At 39.0% G+C, this 24,789-nt stretch overlaps 1 protein-coding gene across 2 annotated transcripts in view; it reads left to right on the top strand.

The window, feature by feature from the left end:
* The window catches only part of LOC126251619 (protein scarlet-like), a 414,928-nt gene that overhangs the window by 352,161 nt on the left and 37,978 nt on the right, over nt 1-24,789 (top strand). For both annotated transcript variants that reach the window (XM_049952160.1, XM_049952161.1), the window contains exon 12: nt 1,795-1,900. In XM_049952160.1, the coding sequence (XP_049808117.1) occupies nt 1,795-1,900 (106 nt within the window). The remainder of the gene's footprint in view (nt 1-1,794; nt 1,901-24,789) is intronic.

Here is a 24,789-nt window from a genome sequence, read left to right as displayed (position 1 = left end):
TTTTCTCCCGGAATTTTAATTCCCTTTCGAAATTGCTCATTGGTTTCCTTTGCTACCCGGATAATGTTTTTGGTATAGCCACATGAATTCATAACGAAACACACTGTGACAAACAGTGCTGTCTCTATGTGAAAATGGTGAATGTGTTTTGTTACTATAAGCAGATTATACACTGAAAAGTAACAACATTTTATCTTACGCTATATGAATATGTAGATTCTCGGAACAAAACTTGGACTGTTCCCTCAAGTTCCATCACGGCAATCAAAGTAACGCAACAGGCGTTCATGAATCTGTCTGTTGAAAGTGCTAAAGCCTTTGGATGATGAACGGTTTCTTCAAAACCTGGCAAAGAAAAATGAAATGATTTAAAAATATTGCATTAATTTAGTGGTTGACCTATGTAGCCCCCTTTTTTTTTCACGACACGAAAGTAAAGTGGACATCAGTGCGTTGATGTGAGTTTTATGCGATGTACAATACATTAACATGAAACATTTTGTTAGGATAAGATATCATTGTTTGATTTCCATGTAAAGATGGTGTCACATTCCGTGTTTTAGGATAAAGGAACTTTGGTAATGTGCTATTGAAAGTAAATAATTCTATGAAAAGTGGTTCAACATTCCAATTTTTATTGCGTGATTTCGTAGATTTCCGGGAAAACAGTGATTATTTCAACCTGAGGCTCTATGAAAATCAAATTCATGTATCATGGCATCATACAGATGTAATGAAGCTATCTGATGAAGATTTGTTTCTTTGAACCTGATGTTTGCAAGTAATAATAAAATTATTTATATACTGAATCAGTTTTTTAACTGATAACTCTTACCAGAGTAACCTTTCCGCACGGTTCTTACCATGATTTGTCTTTCCAAGCCTATCAGTTTCATTATTTTGACTATGTTTACTATAGATGTGATGTGCTATAATATTCGCGTTTCTATGTTATTTAACTCTACTCAGGATTCAGTTCTTAGTATTGTGTGGAATGCTTTCCATAGGTCCCCAAGTGCTGTGATGGTATCCAGATTTTTTTCTTCACCGTTTCTTCTATTATTATACGTAAGTTCAAAACTGCTTTTGTGTTATCTTTAGTTTTCGTGAAATTTTTTCTGGTATGCTGTATATTATTTCCTTTTAGAAACATGGATTGGTAAACTGATCTTTCGAAAGATACCACGTTTATACTTTCGTATCTTCTTTGGCAGAGTAACGATAGCTCTTTTACGTTAATTTGGTGGTAACCATTCTGTTTCACAGGCTTTTGATATACAATTTATCGAATCATGATAGTTCACACTCGAATCATTATTTGTTCTTTCAAACACTATTTGTACTACAGCATTACCTAATTCGTTCTACCATCTCTCGCATCTTGCCGAGAGACCGCTAATCAAAGTCATGCATCCATTAGACGTATTTCTTTCATTGTTTCTTCTGCTGTGTAGAAGTTTTGTACACCCACTAGGTGGGTTAGCATATCTGCTATCCCATTTTGTAAATTTCTGTTGAATTTTCAGTACACGGAGTCTAATCTCACCTCGGATCGCCTCTTTTCCAGTTTCTTTACAAGTCTCTCCCATTCATTCTTACTTTAAACGACCACAGACTGGGCTACCGCTCTCATAACTCTCGCCCCCACGCTTCCGCGGATACCTCCCTGCCCACACTCACATTGCTGCGCCTAGGCGTTGTCCCTGGTGAGAGATATAAAACCTGTAAGATATTGTTTACGGCTCCTCGGACAGAGGCTAACAATGGGTAGTTACAGATGTTCTCCGTTCGCAGGCTGGTTCTTCGCTGCGGCCTTCGAGTCGGTGTCCATCGCCATGACGTATCTGGTGCCCTTCGACTACGTTCTGATGATCACCTCCGGCGTCTTCATTAAACTTGGGTACGTGCGCTGCTGCAGCCACACGTTGCAGTTGACCTGATTACCTTTCACAGAGCTGTCTACAACATGTAAAAGTTCTCACAAAGTGGGCTAAATTGCCAACTAAGGTAAAAGTGTTTAGTTAATCGACTATATATCAGTTGAAAATTGTAGTTGTTTTAATGTCAATTATAAAATTTGTGTTCCCCAACACAGTGCTGGCTGTCAAAATCAAAAAAAAAAAAGAAAAAAACGTGAAGATGGTATCAACTAGCGTCAAATGGCATGAAATGTACTACGTGCTTGAATATGCAAATGTTGGCTTTTCACGGCAATCACACCAAGTAGGAAGGACTACATCTACACTACATCTGCCATCTACACTGCCCAATCACATTAATGTGGCCTCCTATCAAAAGCCTGAGCAACCACTTTTTGCAGCAGGAGGCATGCAGGAAGAGAATCAGTGAGGTTCTGGAAGTTAGCGACAGAGATGTGAAGTCATACCAGTTCCAGAGGTATGGTCAGCAGCACTAGATTTCTTAATTGAGGTCCATTGCGCGAACAGTCTATACGGGATAGCCCCACAGATTCTCGACTGGGTTAAAATCCGGGGGGTTAGTTGGCCAGGGGAGTGCAGTAAAACCGTTGTTGTGCCCTTCGAGCTACGCATTTATACTGCTAGTTATTGGCACGTTGTATTGTCCAGATGGTGGATGCCATGCTGAAGATAAAATAAATGGGTACAGGGGTTGTCACGATTTTCAAACATAGGTGCCTACTTGTGTTGATCCAGTGTGGTTTCCAGAATGACGAGATCACCCGTGGAATGCCCTCTATCCGAACGCTTCTGAGGATATTGAAGTTTAATTGCTTTCAGGCATTTCACGTTGTACACGCCAACGACCGTCTGTCCGATGAAGCTTAAAACGTGATTAATATGAAAAGACCTCCTGTCAGCAATCAGTGGACGTCCATCGGCGTTCGTCACCGAAGAACAGCAGTCAGGATGGGTGCATGAATCAGGCACCTGTTGCGGAAGCTCATATACAGTAAATGTAAATGTCGTGTGACTAGGGCTTCCCGTCGGATAGGCCGTTCGCCGGGTGCAAGTCTTTCGATTTGACGCCACTTCGACGAGTTGCCCGTCGATGGGGATGAAATGATGATGATTAGGACAACACAACACCCAGTCCCTGAGCGCAAAAAATCTCCGACCCAGCCGGGAATCGAACTCGGGCTCTCGGGACTGACATTCTGTCGCAGTGACCACTTTTTTTTTTTTTTAAATCTCAGTTTGTTCGCTTTTGTTCGTTGTATCTGCTCGAGCGGACGTCGTAAGACATCCGATTAAGTTCGTTGATGATCGATTAACTCAGTTTAATTTATTACAGAGGGTACGTAACCCTCTGACCGAACACGCTGAGCTACCGTGCCGGCACCTCTCGGCTGTTTGCTGAACGGTCGTTGAGGAGACATTGTTGGTAACTCCTCGGATAGTCTGGGTGGTCAGTTACTCAACAGTTGCATGTCTGTTCGTCTGCACACATCTCCACAGCCGTCGCGATATACGTCAACCACACCAGCAAGCAAACAGTTTACAAACTTTGCCTTTTCGGAAAGGCTTCTATGCTTGGTCTGAAAGCCAATGATCATGCCCCTCTGGACGTCAGAGAAATCGCTCCGTTTTCATATTTCACTCAGGGACTGCAATGCACGTTAGCCCCTCCCCCGATTCGCTTCCCCCCCTCCCTCACCCCCGCCCCCCGAGACACTTTATATGCCCTCAACTAACAGTGCTCCACCTGGCGTCAGTGAGTGGTCTTTGCAAGTTGACGTCGAACGTAGCCTGTGCTCACATTAATGAGACTGGACCGTGTACCTTCTATATATTAGTAAAGATTAAGCAGCAGGTTTCAGGTTCACGAATGATTTGAGTGTTGTTGTTGGTGTAGCACCTCGAGTAAGAAGGAGAAACGCCTACCAAGAAATGCGTAATACGACGGCGGCTATGATGTGATGTACTGAGACTGCAGTTTATCGTTTCACGACAGTGTTGCTCCCATTGGTTAGGATCCGATGACCGTCATGCGAATACTGATTCAATGGGCTCCGGGGGATCGTACTGAACACCATACAGAATCTCAACGGCCGCAGAGGACTATCGCCCGAGAGGTCAGACATGTTTTACTCGGCTGTGAGAATAATAAGACCACGTCACGAGCCTGCAGCAATGCAGATATCCACGCGAACAGTGCGACTACGTATGGTTCACCACGATCGTCGCGGCGACCTCGTCTTTCTTATGCTGTACATTGCCTCTACGTTATATTAGCCCTAAACCCTAGCAGACTATGTTTACAGTTGCTTCTTGTTCTTAATTTCTGTCGTGTCGACGCAGTAGTTGTTTAAACACTAGATATTACAGTGTTTTCATTAATAACACAGAGTGAGGAAGGCATTTTCGAACGTTTCTTTGGTCTTAAAGGCATATCTGATCCAGAAGTACGACGCATTTCGCCTTCTTAATGTAACTTTCTTTTTGTTACACATTCAAAATATTAAGAAGCGAAGTGTGTGACATGAAATGGCTGTTTTCCTAATCCAGCATTTTCCTTAATACGGAACGATGAAACTGATGTTTCGTCTATGACCTTTTCCCAAAAATACAGAGAAAATATTTTGCTATATTTGGGTAGTTTGCAATATTTCTTTCTCATAGCGTTCAACCAGAGCACTCTTATAGCTTATTTGTAGGAAATCTAAAAATAAAAACGCTAGAGTGAAGGTAACCTACGCAACTGAAATTAAGTATAAAATATCGTTTGAACGAGTCCACTAAGTAACGTAATGTGATTCCTTTATAAGTTAGAGTTTAGACTATAATTAGAACGACTAGTAGGCTACACCTGTAAATGATGCAAATGGGATATTTGTCAAAACACTTCACCGCAAGCTAATGATTCGGGCTACTAAGACGACAGACGTCAGCTTTAAGTTTGTGACGTTATGACAACGACGCGTGCTGTACCTCTATGGCAAGAAACCATAGAAGTATAGTTAAGGCGAATTGTCATGATGTCAAAAATTGACATGAAGAAAGTGGATACCAACCGCTGTAATTTTATTTAGCTACCACTTTTGGTTCCTCGTTGGCACCATATTCAAGCCCACATACACGTAGAGAGATAAGTCATCTAATCGTTTGTGCTATTATAAGGACCACTATATTCAGCCGCTTTCCATAGGTTTCTTCTCTGTAAGCGGATCCTTCATATCTCTAACGACAATCCTTTATTAAGGGTAATAAGCAATGCAAAGAAGGCTGGATGGCATACCCGAACTTCCTGTATTTGTCCATCTGTCTTAATACGCACCTTATAGTCATACGAAAGGACGCACCTTCATCTGGACTTTACTTCGGACTTCTTCGGTTCACATGATTTATGCTGATGATAAGTCCAGTCAGGTGAGCTTTCGGTTTCATAGGAGTCCATTTAATATTCTGAAAACATATCAACTGTAAGCAGTTACAACCGTCACCTGCAACGTAACTGATGTCCCGAATCTTTTTGGAGAACCGGAAATATGCCCGAACATTTTTCTTTTCCTTGTATTCTACACAGGACCGTAATGTTCATCATCTTCTCGGACATTACTGACGCCTTCATTTCACTTATTCACATTCTCGCTAACAGCAAAGCATGAGTATTTCAGCTCAACTTACTGAGAAAAACTTATTTTCTAGTCCACTTTGGACTGGCGAATTTAATATCAGTCTTTTCTTTCTTACTACACAATATAACAAAAAAAATGGCTCTGAGCACTACGGGACTTAACTTCTTGGGACATCAGTCCCCTAGAACTTAGAACTACTTAAACCTAACTAACCTAAGGACATCACACACATCCATGCCCGAGGCAGGATTCGAACCTGCGACCGTAGCGGTCTCGCGGTTCCAGACTGTAGCGCCTAGAAACGCTCGGCCACTTCGGCCGGCCACAATATAACAGTTCGAACTTCGTTTATAATATGTGTGACTGACTGACCAGTATTGCTGGAAACTCAGTAATATAAAACTACAGCATTATAAGAGGAAACATGAAAGGAGCCTCAAGTAGAAAATGGATGTTCCTCAGCAGCGAGCAGATTCTGAACATTTCATCAGGTACATCAAAGTTTTAGCACAGATTTTCGAGGACATTCATGAATTAAAAAAAGAATAAAATCCTTATAGGTACGTTGATCGTTATTCTCGCGTACCCTTGAAGTATACGTAATATTTCTTACTGTGTTCACTTATGTCCATGAGTGTATTTGACAATGACATTGCAACTAATTTGGTGTCCTATATGATGGATGTAAGAATTAAAAAACAGTAGAAGGCGTGAAACTACTTGTTTTATTTATTCATTCGTCCATCACGTTGTATGACGTCTTAGTATTATTATTGGTTGTTACGTACTTGAAGCAAAATAGCTATTTTACCGGGTCTAGGCTAATGAGGCGATTCCTTTATTCACAGTGCTGTCTTGTGCACTATTATAGGAAGTATTAGTTTAAATGTTCTTTAATACCGCCAGAACTGCCTGCTGGTGACACTTACCGAACTGCAAATTGCTGGAGCACTCTTTCAAATGTGAATTTACAGTGATTTGTTATTATTGGACACACACTCAATGATCCTTCATAGGTACGATTTCAAACTGAGAAGATGTGTAAGCTGCAATGATATTGAATTGGCATTCGAGTAAAACAGGAACTCAGTTCTGTATAGATATATGCCTCCATGAAGATCAGTTCGTTTCTATTTCAAGAATCTTTCACTTTGTTGACATCCACAAGACATGACGGCATGCTTTGCTTAATTCTTTTCTCATTGCACACGTTTATGGCGTAACGAAGGAAACGTGGCTAAGTTTTTTGTAAATGTGAGCAAAAATATGTTGCGCATATGATTTAAAGTTGGAAAAGTAACAAGCAAGAATCAATACCAGAGACAAACAAAATGTAGAATTTTTACATGTCGGTACTTTCAGACACCGTAGCACAACAAACCGAGAAAAAAAAAGGACGTCTCTTGGATAGATCTTCAGTGCGCTGTAGCACTCAACCGGCATATTTGCGGAATAAGCAAGTATAAATACGAAATCCACCAAGTACAGTACGATAGCTTCGGAAACTGTGAACTGGAAATTGCGCGGTACGATGTGCTTTTACTAGACAACTTGAGCTCAAGACACATGATTTCCTTAGCCAACCAGAAATTAGAGTGAGAGCACGTTACACGTTACGTAATCAGCCAATTGTATCGTCACCTTTAAAGTGCGTAAAACATGAACAGCGAAAAAGTTTTAAGAATGGAACACGAATAAAGTAGACATTCCAAAGCAAGGTACGGCACCAAGCAAAGCGATGCTGTAACATACCTGTAATGTTGAGGAAATTGTAGGCGCCAGTTCCCCCAGAACGCAAGGAATTGTAGTTGCTAATTGTGCTTGAACATTTTTCAAATGAATTATTGCGTTACAATCCCACCAGACGCGTAGACTTTACCCGCTTCATAAAGAGGTGATGTAATATTTCTTTCTGGCGATATGCCCGACTAAACGTACACTTACCTAGGTAATCCGCGAAAGGTTTGTTCTTTCTGCCATTTCGTCGGATGGCAGCTCTGACATCCTGTCACATGCTGTCCACTTCTGTGAGTGAACGGAACGATCTTTCGTAAGAGCGAAGGTCACACTACATTTCACTTTAAGACGAAAACCTTCAGTACCTAGAGTGTTGTGTGAACTGAAGCAGTCATTGACGATAGTCATCCCAAGGACGATTTTGTTCTTTTATTATTCTGAACCACACTTCCTCGGTCCGAGATACAACGGGCTCAAGGAAGCTTTTTTCGACCCTCGGTGAATGCCACTGAATACCCAATTTCCTGCGGTTTCACGGCCTTTGTTGTTTTACCTTTCCCCAGATTTTGCTTTGCCAACTGACAACATAACTGTTGCATTCCAACATAACCTAGACCTCTGGCTACGCTGCGGAACAGTCTGTCGCCAGAACTATACTTTTTTCTGCCAATTCAAGCTCTCCTCTTATGTCTCGACCTAACAACAATACAGAATCGCGAGGTATAAGGAAAATAAAGTAGAAACAGTTTAACCACTCTCCTGGAAATCAAGATCTATTCGTAGACTAACAGCGAAGTATTTGTAACAATAAAGAATATGAAAGTTACTGCTTCACTTCCAGCGATTTTTCCCTAGATCACTAAACCTCCTAGAAACGATTAGTATCAATTCGTGGTTCCTGCCAACATTTTGAGCAGTATAATTGTCATATAGGGTTTAAAATAGAATATTTAGTACTTATTTATATGTGACATGCCACTGTAGACCTTATAATTGTAATTAACTAGTGCATAAACTATAAATTTTGAATTCCTCTGAATAAAATGTGGAGTAGTAAAACATACAGTACTATAGTAACCATGTCACAATGTCCTCCACTTCAATGTTCTACGATTAAGTTCTGTTGTTACGTCCAAGCCCTAACACGACCTCGGAAATCGTGATAATGAAACCACGATGTATTCGGAAAAACCCATATATTTTTCTCAAACAAGAGTAGCAGTGCCATTGCATCAGTCGTATCATTTTAAGATGCCGTCTTACATCCCAGCATAGCCACATCTCTGACGAATAAAAAGCAGAATCAAAATTGTATAAAAAAACCATAGCTCTACTTATTTCTGTACTGTATGTATTTTTAAGTTGTGTGTGCGGGCGACTGAATAGTCACGTTGTCCTTCGCTGAACAGATCACGTCTGTTACATTCGCTGTAATGGGCTAACTACTGTAGATCACATATTCTGTGCTCAGATCACGTAATAAAAGCAATCTCAATTTCACAGTGTCCGTAGCCGTCATGCTGTATTTGGTGGATTTCGTATTTATATTTGCTTACTTCGCAAAATATGCAGTTTAGGTGCTATAGCGCATTAAAGATCTATACAGGAGACATCCTTTTCTTCTCGGTTTGTTATGCTACTACCTGAAAGGGAAATAGCGATATATAAAAATTTAACCAAACAAATATCGTTTACGGAGTTCTAGCTTCGGCAGTTATAGACACAAAAACTGTAAAAGAGGACTTAAATGAAGTGTGAAACCATCCATTTCACATCACATACTTCTTTCCTTGGTTATCTGAAGTGTATAAACAAAAAGGACTTTACGTTTACGAGGGAAAATGGCTCATATTATGTATCTGTACTGAACCAATTACGCATTGAAGACTAGAAAAATATCTGAAAATATATTACTGCAACTATGTTATTAGCATAAGCACTGTAATATTTAGTATTTAAAACAATAGTAATGTGTATACCAAAGAAACTACGAACAAAAAGCAGTCGTAAACGATCTACATGTAAGCTGTAGGTCGCTAATGTTTTGGGTCATCTAACATGGCAGCTCCGGCTGCAAAACAACGTACAGTGTAAGCCTGTAGCTCTGTATTCCCTTATTTTCACCTCCCAGTAAGAAAAAAAATACTTACAGCTTTGGCCGCCTTGTTCAGCTAAACATCCACATTCAGATACTACAAAACTGGACAAAACTGAAATGTCAGAGAGATACCTAAAGGCAAAGAGAAGTGCTGTGTTCAAATTCATTTTTCACCTCAATTAATAACCGTTTTTCCTGCAATAGCAGTTCTACTAATTTCTCACATTCGAAAGGTCTTTTTCACATGTGTGAAACGATGTGGAATTATCCAGCCGTAGGGTTAATTTCTGTCGAACGTCTGCTGTCAGACTTGTTGCGTTCTAAAGAGTAATCTTTGGTGAATCAACACTGTCATTTAGCGAGTTTTCCATCACTTAGGAGATACAATAACTTTCAACCGAAGAGCTGAAAGTTCCCGTTCTTTGTGAATCAATTCTTAATTAACAGTGAAGGGAAATTATTCAGACATTAAAAGCTTAATCTCTTTGCCATTTTATTAATGGAACCAACAGACGCGTAAGTAGTACATGAAATCCAGACATGCCAATGTACGTTGAACTTTTAATTACATTTTGACATCTGTAATAACTATACTTTGAAGAACTGTGTACCAAATTTGTTCGAAGCATTTTCATTGCTATATAAATGTTGGAAGCAGACATACTTTAATTCTAGTTCTTAATCGTACTGTTCAATTGACTCGTATAGGTATTCCTAATATTTCCGCTGAGATTTATGGATTTTTTTATATTCTTTTGCATTAATATTTCCCTCTCTATTGTCAGGTGCTTGATGATCGACACATCAAAACAGGGTTTCTTTGTTTTTGTTGCAAATGCTTACTTTTGGCTAACCTTATTTCTTTTTCTGAAATTTCACTGTATTCATGAGACCTTGTGGTCTGTTGAGATTTCTCTATTTTAGCAACATCAAGATTAATTTTAAGATAAACAGTAAAATTATATACCATCCTAGAGTCATTTAGACTAGCTACAAAATTACATTTAAAACGTTTAGTTGACACAGCATTTTCGTGATGTGTGTAGCCTATACTATATTATTTGTAACTCTTTCGAAACATTTATGTTCACGATTATTGGACATTGGTGTTGTAAAAACACTTAATTTAGATGTTTATTTCTCAGTTTCAGCAATTTACTTTCGTATTTGTCTTTAATCTCACTTTTGTGGTTCAACAACCGATCATCACCATGATGGTACATACTGAGCACTTGAAGTTAAAAAGAAAAAAGACTTTAGATGCCTGAGTTATTCTGAGATGCAGTTAGTAAGCTTCTTCCTTTTGTCTGTCTTGTTTCTTATATAGTTCACTAATTGTGTTACTCATTATTTTCCAAACTAATTTGACTTTAAGTGCCAGTATTTTATTGCACTGCCTAACAATGAGGTAATCCGGCATTAGATGGATTCTATCACACTATTTAGCAAAAGCAATGGGCGAACCTGTTTTGAGAATTTTCAGAGAAATGTCCATATATATGTAGAAACTGCCTTCGAGACCTGGACAGGTAAAAATCTCTAAATTTTGTACATAGCTTGATAAACATAGTAGAATGAAATGTTCTTGTAGACATAGTAAACAGCGAATAAGTTGCGTACTGGAATGTTTATTAAAACGCCTTTACCATGGTTTCAAGGTTCATAACAACGTCCTCTTCAGAACCTAAGCCAGTTAACAGTGAAAACATTATTATCTATATACAGAGGTACAGTCATATCTCGTTACGAATAAAAATACATATTCAGACTTACTGGATTACAAGTGGTGACAAACAAACGTAAAAATATAGACGAAAGACGTCAGTCAAATACAAAGTATCACACCCATATTAAATTAAAACATGCAGAACATGGTTCTCGTGATATGATACTTCCTTACCACTGTACAGCAATTGCACTAACGTCACGTACACAAGACTTGCGCTACGGAAAGCTACTGCCTAGAGTGGGAACTAGTACTATGCACAAATAGGGTGCGCGATAGTGACTGGTAGTTTATCATGATAAATTTGCTTCAAAGGTTAAAATTAAAAACAAGATCATATTTAACTATGTAAGTATCAAAAACTAATAATATCGCTGCAAATAATAAGTTACCATCTAAAGGAAATAATTGAAGTAAAACTAAAAACGTAAAACTGAATAGTGTAAACAGAAACAAAAAAGAAAGGAGCAACGGCGGGAAAAGAGGAGGGGGGGAGGGAGTCGAAGGGGAGATGAATGGGGGCAGATTGAGGGATGGAAAAAGGGGGATGGAGAGAGATGGCGATGGGGGAATGGGCTGAGGACAGATGGTAAAACGTGTATAACTAACAAATACTACACATTTGAAAAACTGTGAACATCAAGTCTCAAGAAATACATGGTACATCATAACCAAGAACAAAAACAAGTACCAGTAGCATCAACAGGCCTGACGTGTCGTATAGTCACATAGGAGATTGAGTCATTTTTTAGCTACTTTAACGAAAATAGGGGCCAGAAACTATCTAGAAAATTTATATTCTTGAGTTGCAGCTGTTCATTTAAAATAGACCCAGCTTTGTGAGTAAAATGTTTAAAGATCTGTAATTCTTCAAGCAGGTCCGGCCTGTAACCTTTACTTTCTTTATGTAAACGTTCTGTATCTTCTAGTCTCCACAGAGTGTGTTGGACAAGAATCAGATGTTCAACAAACGTGAAACTGTACACATTTCCCCCAACTTTACTTAACAGTGCACTTTATATCTTGCTTTAAAAGGTCTCTCTCTCTGTGCTACGTAGTAGTTTGGCCATTCATTATATGTAATTTTATTAACACCAGAGTTTGTGCGACGATACTTTTGTGTTCTGATAGAATGGGTTAAATTTTGTTTTAGGCTATTATTTACAGAGAAAGCGGATTTGCAGTGTGATGAGAGTCCATTTAACGCGTCATTATCTCAGGACTTACGAACATCAATGTTCAGTAGTACAATAAAGTACCGGCAAATTATTTTGGTAAATTATGATTAACAGAATTAGTGAACTGTATAAGAAAAAAGGCTGGATAAACGAAGAAGCTGAATCACTTTTTCTCAAAAAAACTAGGGCATTCACATACTATTATAACGCTCAAGCGCACAGTATCTGGCGTGGTGTTAACTATTAGTTGCTGAACCGCAAAAATGAAATAAAAGTCGGCCACGCACGTAAATTGCTCATCCTGAGAAATAAAACATCTACGTTCAGTGCGTGTACAACACTAGTGGCCAATAACTGAGAAAATAAATTTTCCGAAAGAGTGATAAATGAAAAATCTACAAGTTTCACAAATCACGAAAATGCTATGTTAGCTAAGGGTTTTAAAAGTAATTTTGTACCTAAGCTAAGTGACTCTAAGAAGGTAAATAATTTTATTGTTGATTTTAAAGTTGATCTTAATGTTGCTAAACTAGATAAATCTCAACTGACCACAATTTCTCATGAATACAGTGGAATTCTAGAAAAAGAAGTAAAGGTAATCAAAAATAAGCATTTGTAACAAAAAGAAAGAAGCACTAGTGCTAGCATTAACCGAAAATTGAGGAACAGTGAGGCTCGAGTCATGATGGCTGATAAACTAAATACACTTGTATCGCGTGAAAAAGTGAACACGTATTCAAAACGTTCTGAAAATCGCATCTCCGAAATCGTTAAGGATCTTCCCCTAAATTAGAAGACGATATCGGGAATATTTTAGGTACAACTAAAAATCACACGAAAGAATCTCAAAAGAAAGAGTTAATTAACGAATCCAAAACCCACTGCTTTGAGAAGCCAGTTCGTAGTATATAAGAAAACAACTTGATTCGCCCTATTGATAACGGGATACACAGTCCACGCCATAGACTAGCGCAATTTTTTCACACAAGAATCGAAGAATTTTCCGTATTTGAAAACAATCTTTCCGTTAAAAAGAGTGCTGATTTAACAAATAAATTAAAAATGATAGATTGCCCCTCATTATTTCCTTTGACATTATAAGTTTGTATACTAACGTTGGTAAATTTCACTCTCAAAAGTCTTGGAAATAATATACTGTGACATAAAAAAATTAACTCAGCTACAAGTATCTGAACTATTGACTTTATTTCAGATAGTACGGAATTACAACTATTTTCAGTTCAATGGAGAACTGTATGGGAAACCATTCGGTTTAGATAGGGGATGTCCATTTGCTGGAGTTTTAGCAGATATTTCTGTAAATGGATTAGATGAAAATTTTGTCAACAGTAAGCCCTTCCTGCGTTTGTTACGTATGTGACATACTCATAATGTTTAATGTAAATGACCAAGATCAGCAAATATCCACGCTTTAACAATTATCATGAGAAAATCAGTTTCACAAAAGAAATACAAAACATTAACCGAGAAATTAATTTTTTTGGATTTGAAACTAAGGTTAATTAACAACAAAATCAACTTTGGTATTTTCCGTAAACCTAATTTTGCAGATAATATCATTCCTGCTGACTCATGTCATCCACAAAACACAGAACAATGAAGAAATATGGCTGCAAAGCTGCTTTCTCTGTGAACAATAGCCTAAAACAAAAAGTAACGCATTCTATCAGAACACGAGTAGACTGTTTCATAAACTCTGGTGTTTATAAAATTACATTTAATGACTGCCTCATTATTATGTAGGACAGAAAGGAATACCCCTTAAATAAGATACAAAGAGCACCCGCTAGGTAAAGTTGGGGGAAATATGCACAGTTCCACTTTTTCTGAACGTCTACTTCTACTCCAACACACACCACCCAGAGTGGAAGATACAGAACTTTTGCATAAGTAAAGTAAAGGTTATAGGCCGAACTTGCTTGAAAAATTAGAGATTTTTAAATATTTTTCTCATGAAGATGGATCCGTTTCAAACGAACTGGTGCAGCTCAACAACAGAAATTTTCTATGTGGTTTCAGGCCCCAGTTTCCGTTAAAGTAGCAGATAAATGGCTCATCTTCCATGTGACTGTAGGATAAGTCGTTTTAATTGCATGTTAATGCTAATGGTATTTGTGTTTCTACTTTTATAAGATGTAACATGTGTTTCTAGAGGTTTGATGTTCACAGTTCTTCAGATATGTTGAATTTGATAGTTATAAACGTTTTGCTATCTTCTCCCCGCCCCATCCCTCCACCAACATCTCTCTCCATCCTCCTCTTTCCTTCTATACCTCTGTCCCTTTGCCGCCTCTTCCACCGTTCTCCTCCCTCCCGGCACCCTTAAGCACTCCTGTTTCCTCTTACTATTGTTTTTATTTGCACTATTCAGTTTTACATTAATTTTATTTCACGACAATGACTTTCGTTAGATGGTGACTTATTATTTGGTGCTATGTTATTATTTTAAATATGAACATAGCTAAATAACGTCTGATTTTTAGTGTCATAATTTTAATTTTAATCTGTGAAGCAAGTTCAGTATGATAGAGTTTCAGTCACCATCGCGAGCCTTCCTTGCGCATACTACTACTGCCCCAACATGTAATCCAGTAAGTCTGAATATGATTTGTATTCGTAACAAGATATAACTGTACGAGTGTACACAGATATATCTTAATATGTTTACGCTGTTATCTTGCTCAGTTTGTCCATACTTGCTTCTGAAGAAGACGTTTTTATGAACGTTGAAAAAATGATACACGGGTTTTAAGAAACCTTTCAATTTGCAACTGATTATCCGTTTACTATTTCTACAAGAAGGCTGAGAAATTTAGTTGGTGACGTCAACATCCACTTCATTTTCTTTTCTCTTGTCTTTGCAGTGAGTAAGCAATAGAGAAATATAACTCTAAAATTACGGAATAAATATTTCGTTACAAACACGCAGCTACATTATTGCACACTTTGTACAAAGTAAGCGAACTTCCATCTATCACCTGCAAGTCTAGCGGCTTGAATTCACTTGACGTTGTCTCGTGAAAATAGTTTAATCATTATGGTTCAAATGGCTCTGAGCACTATGGGACTAAACATCTATGGTCATCAGTCCCCTAACTAACCTAAGGACAACACACAACACCCAGCCATCACGAGGCAGAGAAAATCCCTGATCCCGCCGGGAATCGAACCCGGGAACCCGAGCGTGGGAAGCGAGAACGCTACCGCACGACCACGAGATGCGGGCTAATCATTATGCTTCTATTACACAGACGTTGATCAGCAAGTAAATTAAAGAACATTCACGCTTTGAAGACGATTGATAATGGTAAGTAGCTGTATTATTCCATTTTTAGCAGATCCATACTCTTTAGTTACTGGATAATTATAGCGAACTGAGTAGGAAAAGCACTCCGAATGAGATACTGTGACTAATCGCATAGACTGTTCTGACCGATCAGTTTCTAGAATCTTACCAAACAAATGAAGACATCCGTATTTAGTATTTGACTGTCACTCACTTTTAACGTGTCAAGTACGCCGTGTACATGTGGTAATAATTTGAAATTAGTAGAGAACTTAAAAATCTTCAGCGTCGTGTAATTCTATAGGTAGAATCCACACTGAATAGTTAGAATCCACATAGTATTTTAGAAAAAAATTAATCAGCCAATTTTCGTGTCATTTAACTCAGCAGTAGTTTGTGAAAACTCAACAGGCAATGTGCCGTTAGGAACCGGAGAGGTATTTTTCACGTTCGTCGGTAGGGTGCAGTGGAGCTTCAACTACACACAAGATTGCGACGCCGCAAATACGTCATTCTGTTTCACACATGCGGATCTGTAACAACAGTACAGCTTGAATTTCGTGGACAATATATCGTTGTACTTAATACCGTTCAAAGCATTTATGTTGGCTGAAACACTTTTATCCACATACCTTGTCTGTTTAAAGAGAAATCAATATTTCGTTCTAGCGTTTCTAATATAAATGTCGAATACACTCGATAAAACTTTCTATGTAGTTTTGAAAAGTCCACTCGTCGATAGAGTAGAAAACATAATTTAACTCGCCACGGTGTGACTTACATTACGGCGATGTGTGATATTTAACACTCACAAGATCCAAGAACCACAAGCCATCGGTATAGATGATACAGACCGCCATGTAGAGTTCTGTGTTTTTATTCTAAGCAGGAGAGGAACATTTCCTGCCACCAGTGCTTTGAGGTGATGAGCTAATTTTTCACTTAAGTGGTAAAAATAAATGGTACAGTGTTAGAAACTAGGGTCCACTGCTACAATTTCAATTCGTCCAACTTTGAGAGATTACAGACTTAATGTTTTTATGTCATTTCTGTAAAAATATTTATGTTCTGTTTACAGATGTTTCATTTCCATGGTTTTATTTTCTAAAACGGTGGAGCTCCTAGCCAGATTAGCACTGGTGTTTTCGACAACTCTCAAAGAATGCAGTTCCTTAACTGTGTATAGGGAGTGAAGATCCAAACAATGAAAATTTTTCACATATTTACTCGTAAGTGTCTCAAAATAATAATGTTCTTACACACAAAATGAAAAAAGTGAAATCGGATCACTTAGGAGAAAATTCGTTCAAGCTTTTCATTGTTTGGACCCTAAGGCACTATACATCGTTCAGGAACCGTGTTCACTGAGAGTCTTTGAAAATACAAGTGCCAATGTAGTGGGGAGCTACAGCATTTTGGAAATTAACTCATTGAAATCAAACACTTCTAATTACATGTTGTTGTTGTTGTGCTCTTCAGTCCAGAGACTGGTTTGATGCAGCCCTCCATGCTACTCTATCCTGTGTAAGCTTCTTCATCTCCAAGTAATAATTGCAACCTACATCCTTCTGAATCTGCTTAGTGTATTCATCTGTTGAAGTCCTACTAAGATTTTTTCCCTCCACACTGCCCTACAGTACTAAATTGGTGATCCCTTGATGGCTCAGAACATGTCCTACCAACCGATCCCTTCTTCTAGTCAAGTTGTGCAACAAATTCCTCTTCTCCCCAATTCTGTTCAGTACCTCCTCATTAGTTATGTGATCTACTCATCTAATCATCAGCATTCTTCTGTAGCACCACATTTCGTAAGCTTCCATTCTCTTCTTGTCTAAAGTGTTTATCGCACATGTTGCACTTCCATGTACGTCTGCACTCTATACAAATACTTCCAGAAAGGACTTTCTGATACTTAATATCATATTCGAGGTTAAGAAATATCTCTTGCTAAAAAACGCTTTCCTTGCAATTGATTATATTTTCTACCTTCTCTACTTCGACCATCATCAGTATTTTTCTCCCCAAATGACTAAAGTCATCTACTACTTGAAGTGCATCGTTTCCTAATCTATTTCCCGCAGCATCACTCAGGTTCTTTGCTGTCTGTGACAGAATTACAATGTCATCGGCAAACCTACAAGTTTTTATATCTTCTCCATGGATTTTAATTCCTAATCCAAATTTTTCTTTTGTTCCCTTTACTGTTTGCTCAATATACAGATTGAATAACATCGGGGATAAGCTACAACACTGTCTCACTCCCTTCCCAACCACTGCTTCCCTTTCATGCCCATCGCCATCTAGCTTCCGTACACATTGTAAATAGCCTTTCGTTCCCTGTATTTGATCCTTGCCACCTTCAGAATTCGATTGAGAGGATATTCCAACCAACATTGTCAAAAGCCTTCTCTAAGTCTACGAGTGCTAGAAACGTAGGTTTGCCATTCTTCAATCGATCTTCTAAGATAAATCGTAGGGTCAGTATTGCCTCGCTTGTTTCAACATTTCTACAGAATCCAAACTGATGTTCCCAAAGGTCTGCTTCTACCATTTTTTCATTCGTCTGTAAAGAATTCGTGTTAGTATTTTGCGGCCGTGACTTATTAAACTGATAGTTCGGTAATTTTCACAACTGTCACACCTGTCTTTGGTTTTGGAATTATTATATTCTTCTTGAAGTCTGAGGGTATTTCGCCTGTCTCATACATGTTGCTCACCAGATGGTAGAGTTTTTTTCAGGCTCCCAATGCTGTCAGTAGCTCTAATGGTATGTTGTCTAGCCTTGGGCCCTTGTTTCGACTTTTAGTGCTCTGGAAAATTCTTTACGCAGTATCAAAACGCCCGTTTCATCTTCATCTGCGTCATCTTCCATTTCTATGATACCACCCTCAACTACATCGCCCTTGTATGGACTCTCTGTATACTCCTTCCCTCTTTCTGCTTTCCCTTCTTTCCTTAGAAATGCTTCTCCATCTGAATTCTTGATATTCATACAAGTGGATCTCTTTTCTCAAATGGTCTCCTTAATTTTCCTGAAGGCAGTATCTATCTTACCCCTAGTGATATATGCCTCTACATCCTTACATTTGTCCCCTAGCCATCCCTGTTTAGCCATTTTGCACTTCCTGTCGATCTCATTTATGAGACGTTTGTCTTCCTTTTTGCCTACTTCATATACTGCATTTTTATATTTTCTTCTTTCATCAATTAAGTTTAATATCTCTTCTGTTACCCAAGGATTTCTACTAGTCCTCGTCTTTTTACCTACTTGGTTCTCTGCTGGCTTTACATCTTTCAAAGCTACCGTTCTTCTTCTACTATATCTATTTCCCCTGTTCTTGTCAATCCTTCCCTAATGCTCTCTCAGAAACTCTCTAGAGCTTCTGGTTCTTTCATTTTATGCAGATCCCGTCCACATAAAGTCCGACCTTTTTGCAGTTTTTTTCAGTTTTAATCTACAGTTCATAACCAATATATCGTGGTCAGAGACCACATCTGCCCCTGGAAATGCATTACAATTTAAAACCTGGTTCCTAAATCTCTGTCTTACCGTTATATAAATCATCTGAAACCTTCCAGTGTATTCACGCCTCTTCCACGTGTACAACCTTCTTTCATGACTTTAAAACCAAGTGCTAGCTATGATTAAGTTACGTTCTTTGCAAAATTCTACCTATGGGCTTCTTCTTTCATTCCTTATCCCCATTACATTTTCGCCTACAACTTTTCCTTCTCTTCCTTTTACTACTATCGAATTCCAGTCCCCCATGACCCCATGACTATTAAATTTTCGTCTCCCTTCATTATCTGAATAATTTCTTTTATCTCATCATCCATTTCATTAATCTCTTCGTCATCTGCGGAGCTAGTTGGCATACAAACTAGCACTACTGTGGTAAGCGTGGGCTTCGTGTCTATCGTAGCTACAATAATGCGTTCACTACACTGTTTGCAATAGCTTACCTGCATTCCTATTTTTTTATTCGTTACTAAACCTATTTATTATCAAACCTACTCCTGCATTACCCCTAGTTGATTTTGTATTTATAACCCTGTATTCACCTGACCAGAAGTCTTGTTCATCCTGCCACCGAACTTCACTAATTCCCACTACATCTAGCTTTAACCTATCCATTTCCCTTTTTAAATTTTCTAACCTACCTGCCCGATTAACGGATGTGACATTCCACGCTCCGACCCGTAGAACGCCATTTTTCTTTCTCCTGATGACGTCCTCCTGAGTAGTCCCCACCTGGAGGTCCGAATGGGGACTATTTTACCTCCGGAATATTTTACCCAAGAGGATGCCATCATCACTTAACCATACAGTAAAGCTGCATGCCCTCGGGAAAAATTACGGCTGTAGTTTCCCCTTGCTTTCAGCCGATCGCAGTAGCAGCACAGCAAGGCCGTTTTGGTTAGTGTTACAAGGCCAGGTCAGTCAATCATCCAGACTGTTGCCCCTGCAACTGCTGACAAAGCTGCTGCACCTCTTCAGGAATCACACGTGTGTCTGGCCTCTCAACAGATACCCCTCCGTTGTGGTTGCACCTAAGGTAAGGATATCTGTATCGCTGAGGCACGCAAGGCTCCCCACCAGCGGCAAGGTCCATGGTTCTTGGGGGGGGGGGGGGGGAGAGGGCTCTAATTTCATACGAAATGTGTTCTCTATTTTTTGCTTTATTGTAGTTTTCCGTTTGTTTTAGAAGTAACACAAGAATACAATAAGTTTTTTAGTCTGCCTTTTGTTGGATGATAAACTGCGGAATGAGTGCGAGTTTTTCACACTGTATCATTTGATTTAGCGCTTAAACTTGCCAGCTGTGGCTCGGGGCATGTACACATACATACGGAACATCTCTTCCTACCATACTAACAAACGCCGATAGACGTACGTAGGACCACATGGAGCACTTATGAACATTAAAAACATTTTTATGTGCAGTAATATGGTTAGCTATGTAGTTTCTGGTTTGATAAAAAACATAAATATCCTACAAATGAGAGCATTACTTTTTATACCGCGTATCCTAAGAAGAATGATCAATATTCAGGGATACGACAGGAACGATCATTCAAAGCGAAAAAGTCTAGCAGGCAAGGGCTCTAAAATGCATACCTCAAGATCTGTTAGAACTTCTTCATCTTCGATACTGTGAAACAAGTCTGTTATACAGGTTGCCTTTTTGTTTTTCCGCCTTTTCTGCTGCAACCTCTTTGTTTTCTATATTTGGGAAGAGATAGCATTGGCCATAAAAACAGAAACTGCCTAGCAAACATGGACTCCATACCACATGTCTTAAAAACTACGAGTACATGTTCAGCACTGTAGCGAAGATGAACAAGTGAGAAATGCTGATAAGGTATGCACTGTAAAAAGACCGTGTTTACCGGACATCATTTTCTGGCTTTTGTAGATATTTCAACCTCCCAAAATATGGAAAGCAAAGAGTATACCATAGAAGAGGTTTGTTTCACAGTACAGAAAAAAATAAGTAATCATATTTTCTAAGTCATGCAGTTGAGAGCTCATGTTTCACGCCTAGTAGCTGTTTGTAAATTTCACGAAACTGATTTTATCTGAGGTTTTAAAAAGTAACAAACTAATTGGATCACAAAGAAAGAATCTGGCATTTTATATACTCAAATGTTAACTATTAAATGTGGCAATAAATTGCTAAAGTAACAATAATCCTACTCACGTTTTATTTCTATTCAACTTTTAAATTTTATTAGAAACCATAATAGCTGTACTAAAAGGTTTGTAGTTCATATATAGGGCATCACACAGCCAGCCAACGTGTTCTATGCAATGTCCACATTTATTACGCAGTAGTCCTTAATGAACTGTGACAAGAGACTAAACAGCAGGTGTAGGCGTACCTGGGAATTTATAACAATTCCTGGACTACTGGTACATAATTTTGTGTACAGACGATATAGGTTATGTCATGAGTTGTAATTAATGTATGCTATGCTCTGACTGATAACTTCTTGTATTTTTAGTATTGATAATAGCTAGTTACTAGCCTAAATCAGAATCTGCTCTGATGAAGCTAGAACGGAAACAACAACTGATTACTACTCTTTAGCATTTTCAAAGTTTAATATCATTTATATTACAGATTGTTAGGCTTCCTCCATCGCACATGTAATATTTTTACCGCTGGTTATCACCTCCTGTCTTTCAAAAGTCACTGACAAATTACAGACTGCAACTCGATCTTGTTACTAGTTTTGCACTAATTTTCATGATAGATACTGTGATTTCTGGCAACTGATAACCCATTTTTAATAAAAGCATTTAGAGTACATCTCATGTAATGTTAAAACTTAAACAAGTATATGATGGCTTGTCTTCTCTACTTAAATTGACGAATGCAATTGAATATATTCTATTTTTCCTTTAAAAGACAAAATATTTGCGTTAATATGTCGACAGACGAAAAAGTAACATTCTGCTGGATTTTTTTCATCCCTCCTTGGTAATAAACGTTCATGTTTATTATTTAAAATGCGAAATTTCAAGTAGCTTCGATGTTTGTCTATTTGTTAAATAAGTATTCAGCTTGCAAGGGCATTATTAGACAATATAAAGCTAGATATGTCATATATGGCATCAGTATGGTAAATAGTATTGGGAAAGATATTATTTATGAAAGTTTTGGTACCATAAAATTCGTCTGAGGCGCTGGACTAGTGTCAAATCGGAAAATGTTAATATTAAACATGCAATAAATGTAAAAGACGATGGTATATATTTCAAATAGCAGTCGAAATTAAATTATATGTTAAAATAATTTTAGAGATAAATCTAATATTGTAATTATGTAGTTACCTACAGTTTTAAATATAAGGACATAATTTGCCTACACCCTCCGCTGCTCTCCAGCAACCACTTCTTTTATATTTAGTAACATTGAACTTTAGTATTTATTCCTGTATAAAGCATGTGCTGTGAAAGCTGAGTTGTAGCATGCGTATTGAAACTCACTGGTCTGTCTCTTTAACTTTGGTTGTGTTTGCTCAAAGTACACAAGGAAAACACCGTCATCGTAAGATCAACAAAACAGGTAATATTTGTTGCGTTTGCGTCGCCTAACCATGGGGAATTTGCAGCACAATTAATGGATCTTGAAATTAAAGTCAAGCTGCAGTGTAACAGATTTTTACCTGCTCTTTATGATGCACACAATTCACATAAAATTGGCGAGGGCCATGTTTTGTCCAAAATGCCTAGACAAGTTTCACAATATGATGCTAATACTGGGGAGTTATCTTGAAGACTGTATCGAGAAGGCGCAGCGTGATTTCCTCATCTGGGCAGCTCACGAATTCAAATTTATCGAGACAAAAAGGCCAAAAATTATAAGCAGATAGGCAACAAAACTCGCTAGGCAGGACAAGTAAGTTGTCAACTGCTAAGAATATGCATCCGGTTACCACAACTGCGACACTTACATTTTCCCAAAAATCAGTTAGTGTGCGCCAATCAGCACCAGATAGTGGCTGGGAGTCAAAATGTCCAGAAAACTCCTCTTTCTGCCCTTAAATCACAGCTTTCATAAAACTCCTCAGGGACGACTCAGTGCTGTTCCCAATATGACGATCCAGAACATGGTTTAATTCTCGTGGAAAAAAAAAAAACGGGAGAACACCGCAGAAACTTCAGAGTATTGATGTATAAAACGCACTTCGACAAACAAATTGTTTATACTGCTCTACAGCAGTGTCCCACCAATAGGTAATCTCTTCGCACCAAGCACGGTATCGGGGGCGATGCTTTTGGTTGGATGCACTAAAAATTTGGAACGACCTACTTTCTCACGCCTCTCGGGCAGCTCCAATGCGTCCCATCTTTTGACGTTTGTATAGAAAATTCGAAAAGGTCATACCCAATTATTCTGTGGGTATGGCACTGGCGGCAAGGTGGTCCCTACACTCAGTGACGTCAGGCGCCAGCTCCACTTCCACATACCTGCTCAACTTCGCAGGGATGCTTGCATCTCCTAATGACACTCACCGACCACCTTCTGCCGACAAGCGGGAACTAGAGGGTATTCCGAGTGCACCTTGCAAGCAGGAAAAGCTAAAATCTTCCCTTCCAAGTATACCTTCCAATACACTAAATACACGCAAGAGCCAAACAAACTGTCACACCTGCCTAATATCCTGTAGAGTCCCCGCGAGTACGCAGAAGTGCCGCAACACGACGGGGCATGGACTCGACTAATGTCTGAAGTAGTGCTGGAGGAAAATGACACCATGAATCCTGCGGAGCTGTCCTAAAATCCATAAAAGTACGAGTGGGAGGAAATCTCTTCTGAATAGCACATTGCTAGGCATCTTAGATATGCTCAATAATTTTCATGTCTGGGGATTTGTGGCCAGCCGAAGTGTTTAAACTCATAAGTGTTCCTGGAGCCACTCTGTAGCAATTCGGGATGTGTGGGGTGTCGCATTGTCCTGCTGGCATTGACCAAGTACGTCGGAATGAACTAAGGACATGAATGCATTTTAGCCGAGCACGGTATCCTTGCTGTCTAAGGTAACCTTGCCACGATTCGCGCGGCTTTCCCCGTCGGAGCTTCGGGTCCTCCCTTGGGCATGGGTGTGTGTGTTGTCCTTAGCGTAAGTTAGATTAAGTAGTGTGTAATCCTAGGGACCGATGACCTCAGCAGTTTGGTCCCATAGAACTTACAACAAATTAAAAAAAGAATGAATGCATTCAGGTGATCAGACAGGACACTTACGTACGTGTCACCTGTCAGAATCGTATCTAGACGTATCACGGGTGCTATATCACTCCAACTTCACACGCCCCACACCTTTACAGAGCTTCCGCCAGACTGAACAGTCCCATGTTGGAATACAGTCCGTGGATTCAAGAGGTTGTCTCCATACCTGTACACTTCCATACGCACGTTAGAATTTGAAACAAGACTCGTCCGAACGGGTAACATATTTCCAGTCATCGACAGTCCAGTGTCAGTGTTGACGGGCCGAGGCGATGCATAAAGCTTTTTGTGGTGCAGTTATCAAGGTTACACGAGTGGGCCTCCGGCTCTGAAACCCATGTCGATGATATTTAGTTGAATGATTCGCACGCTGACACTTGTTGATGGCCCAGCATTGAAACCTGCAGCAATTTGCGGAAGGGCTGCACTTTCGTCACACTGAACGATT

This window comes from Schistocerca nitens, chromosome 4 (genome assembly GCF_023898315.1).
Source record: "Schistocerca nitens isolate TAMUIC-IGC-003100 chromosome 4, iqSchNite1.1, whole genome shotgun sequence".
Taxonomy (NCBI): domain Eukaryota; kingdom Metazoa; phylum Arthropoda; class Insecta; order Orthoptera; family Acrididae; genus Schistocerca; species Schistocerca nitens.
This window is presented reverse-complemented; position numbering and strand designations above follow the sequence as displayed.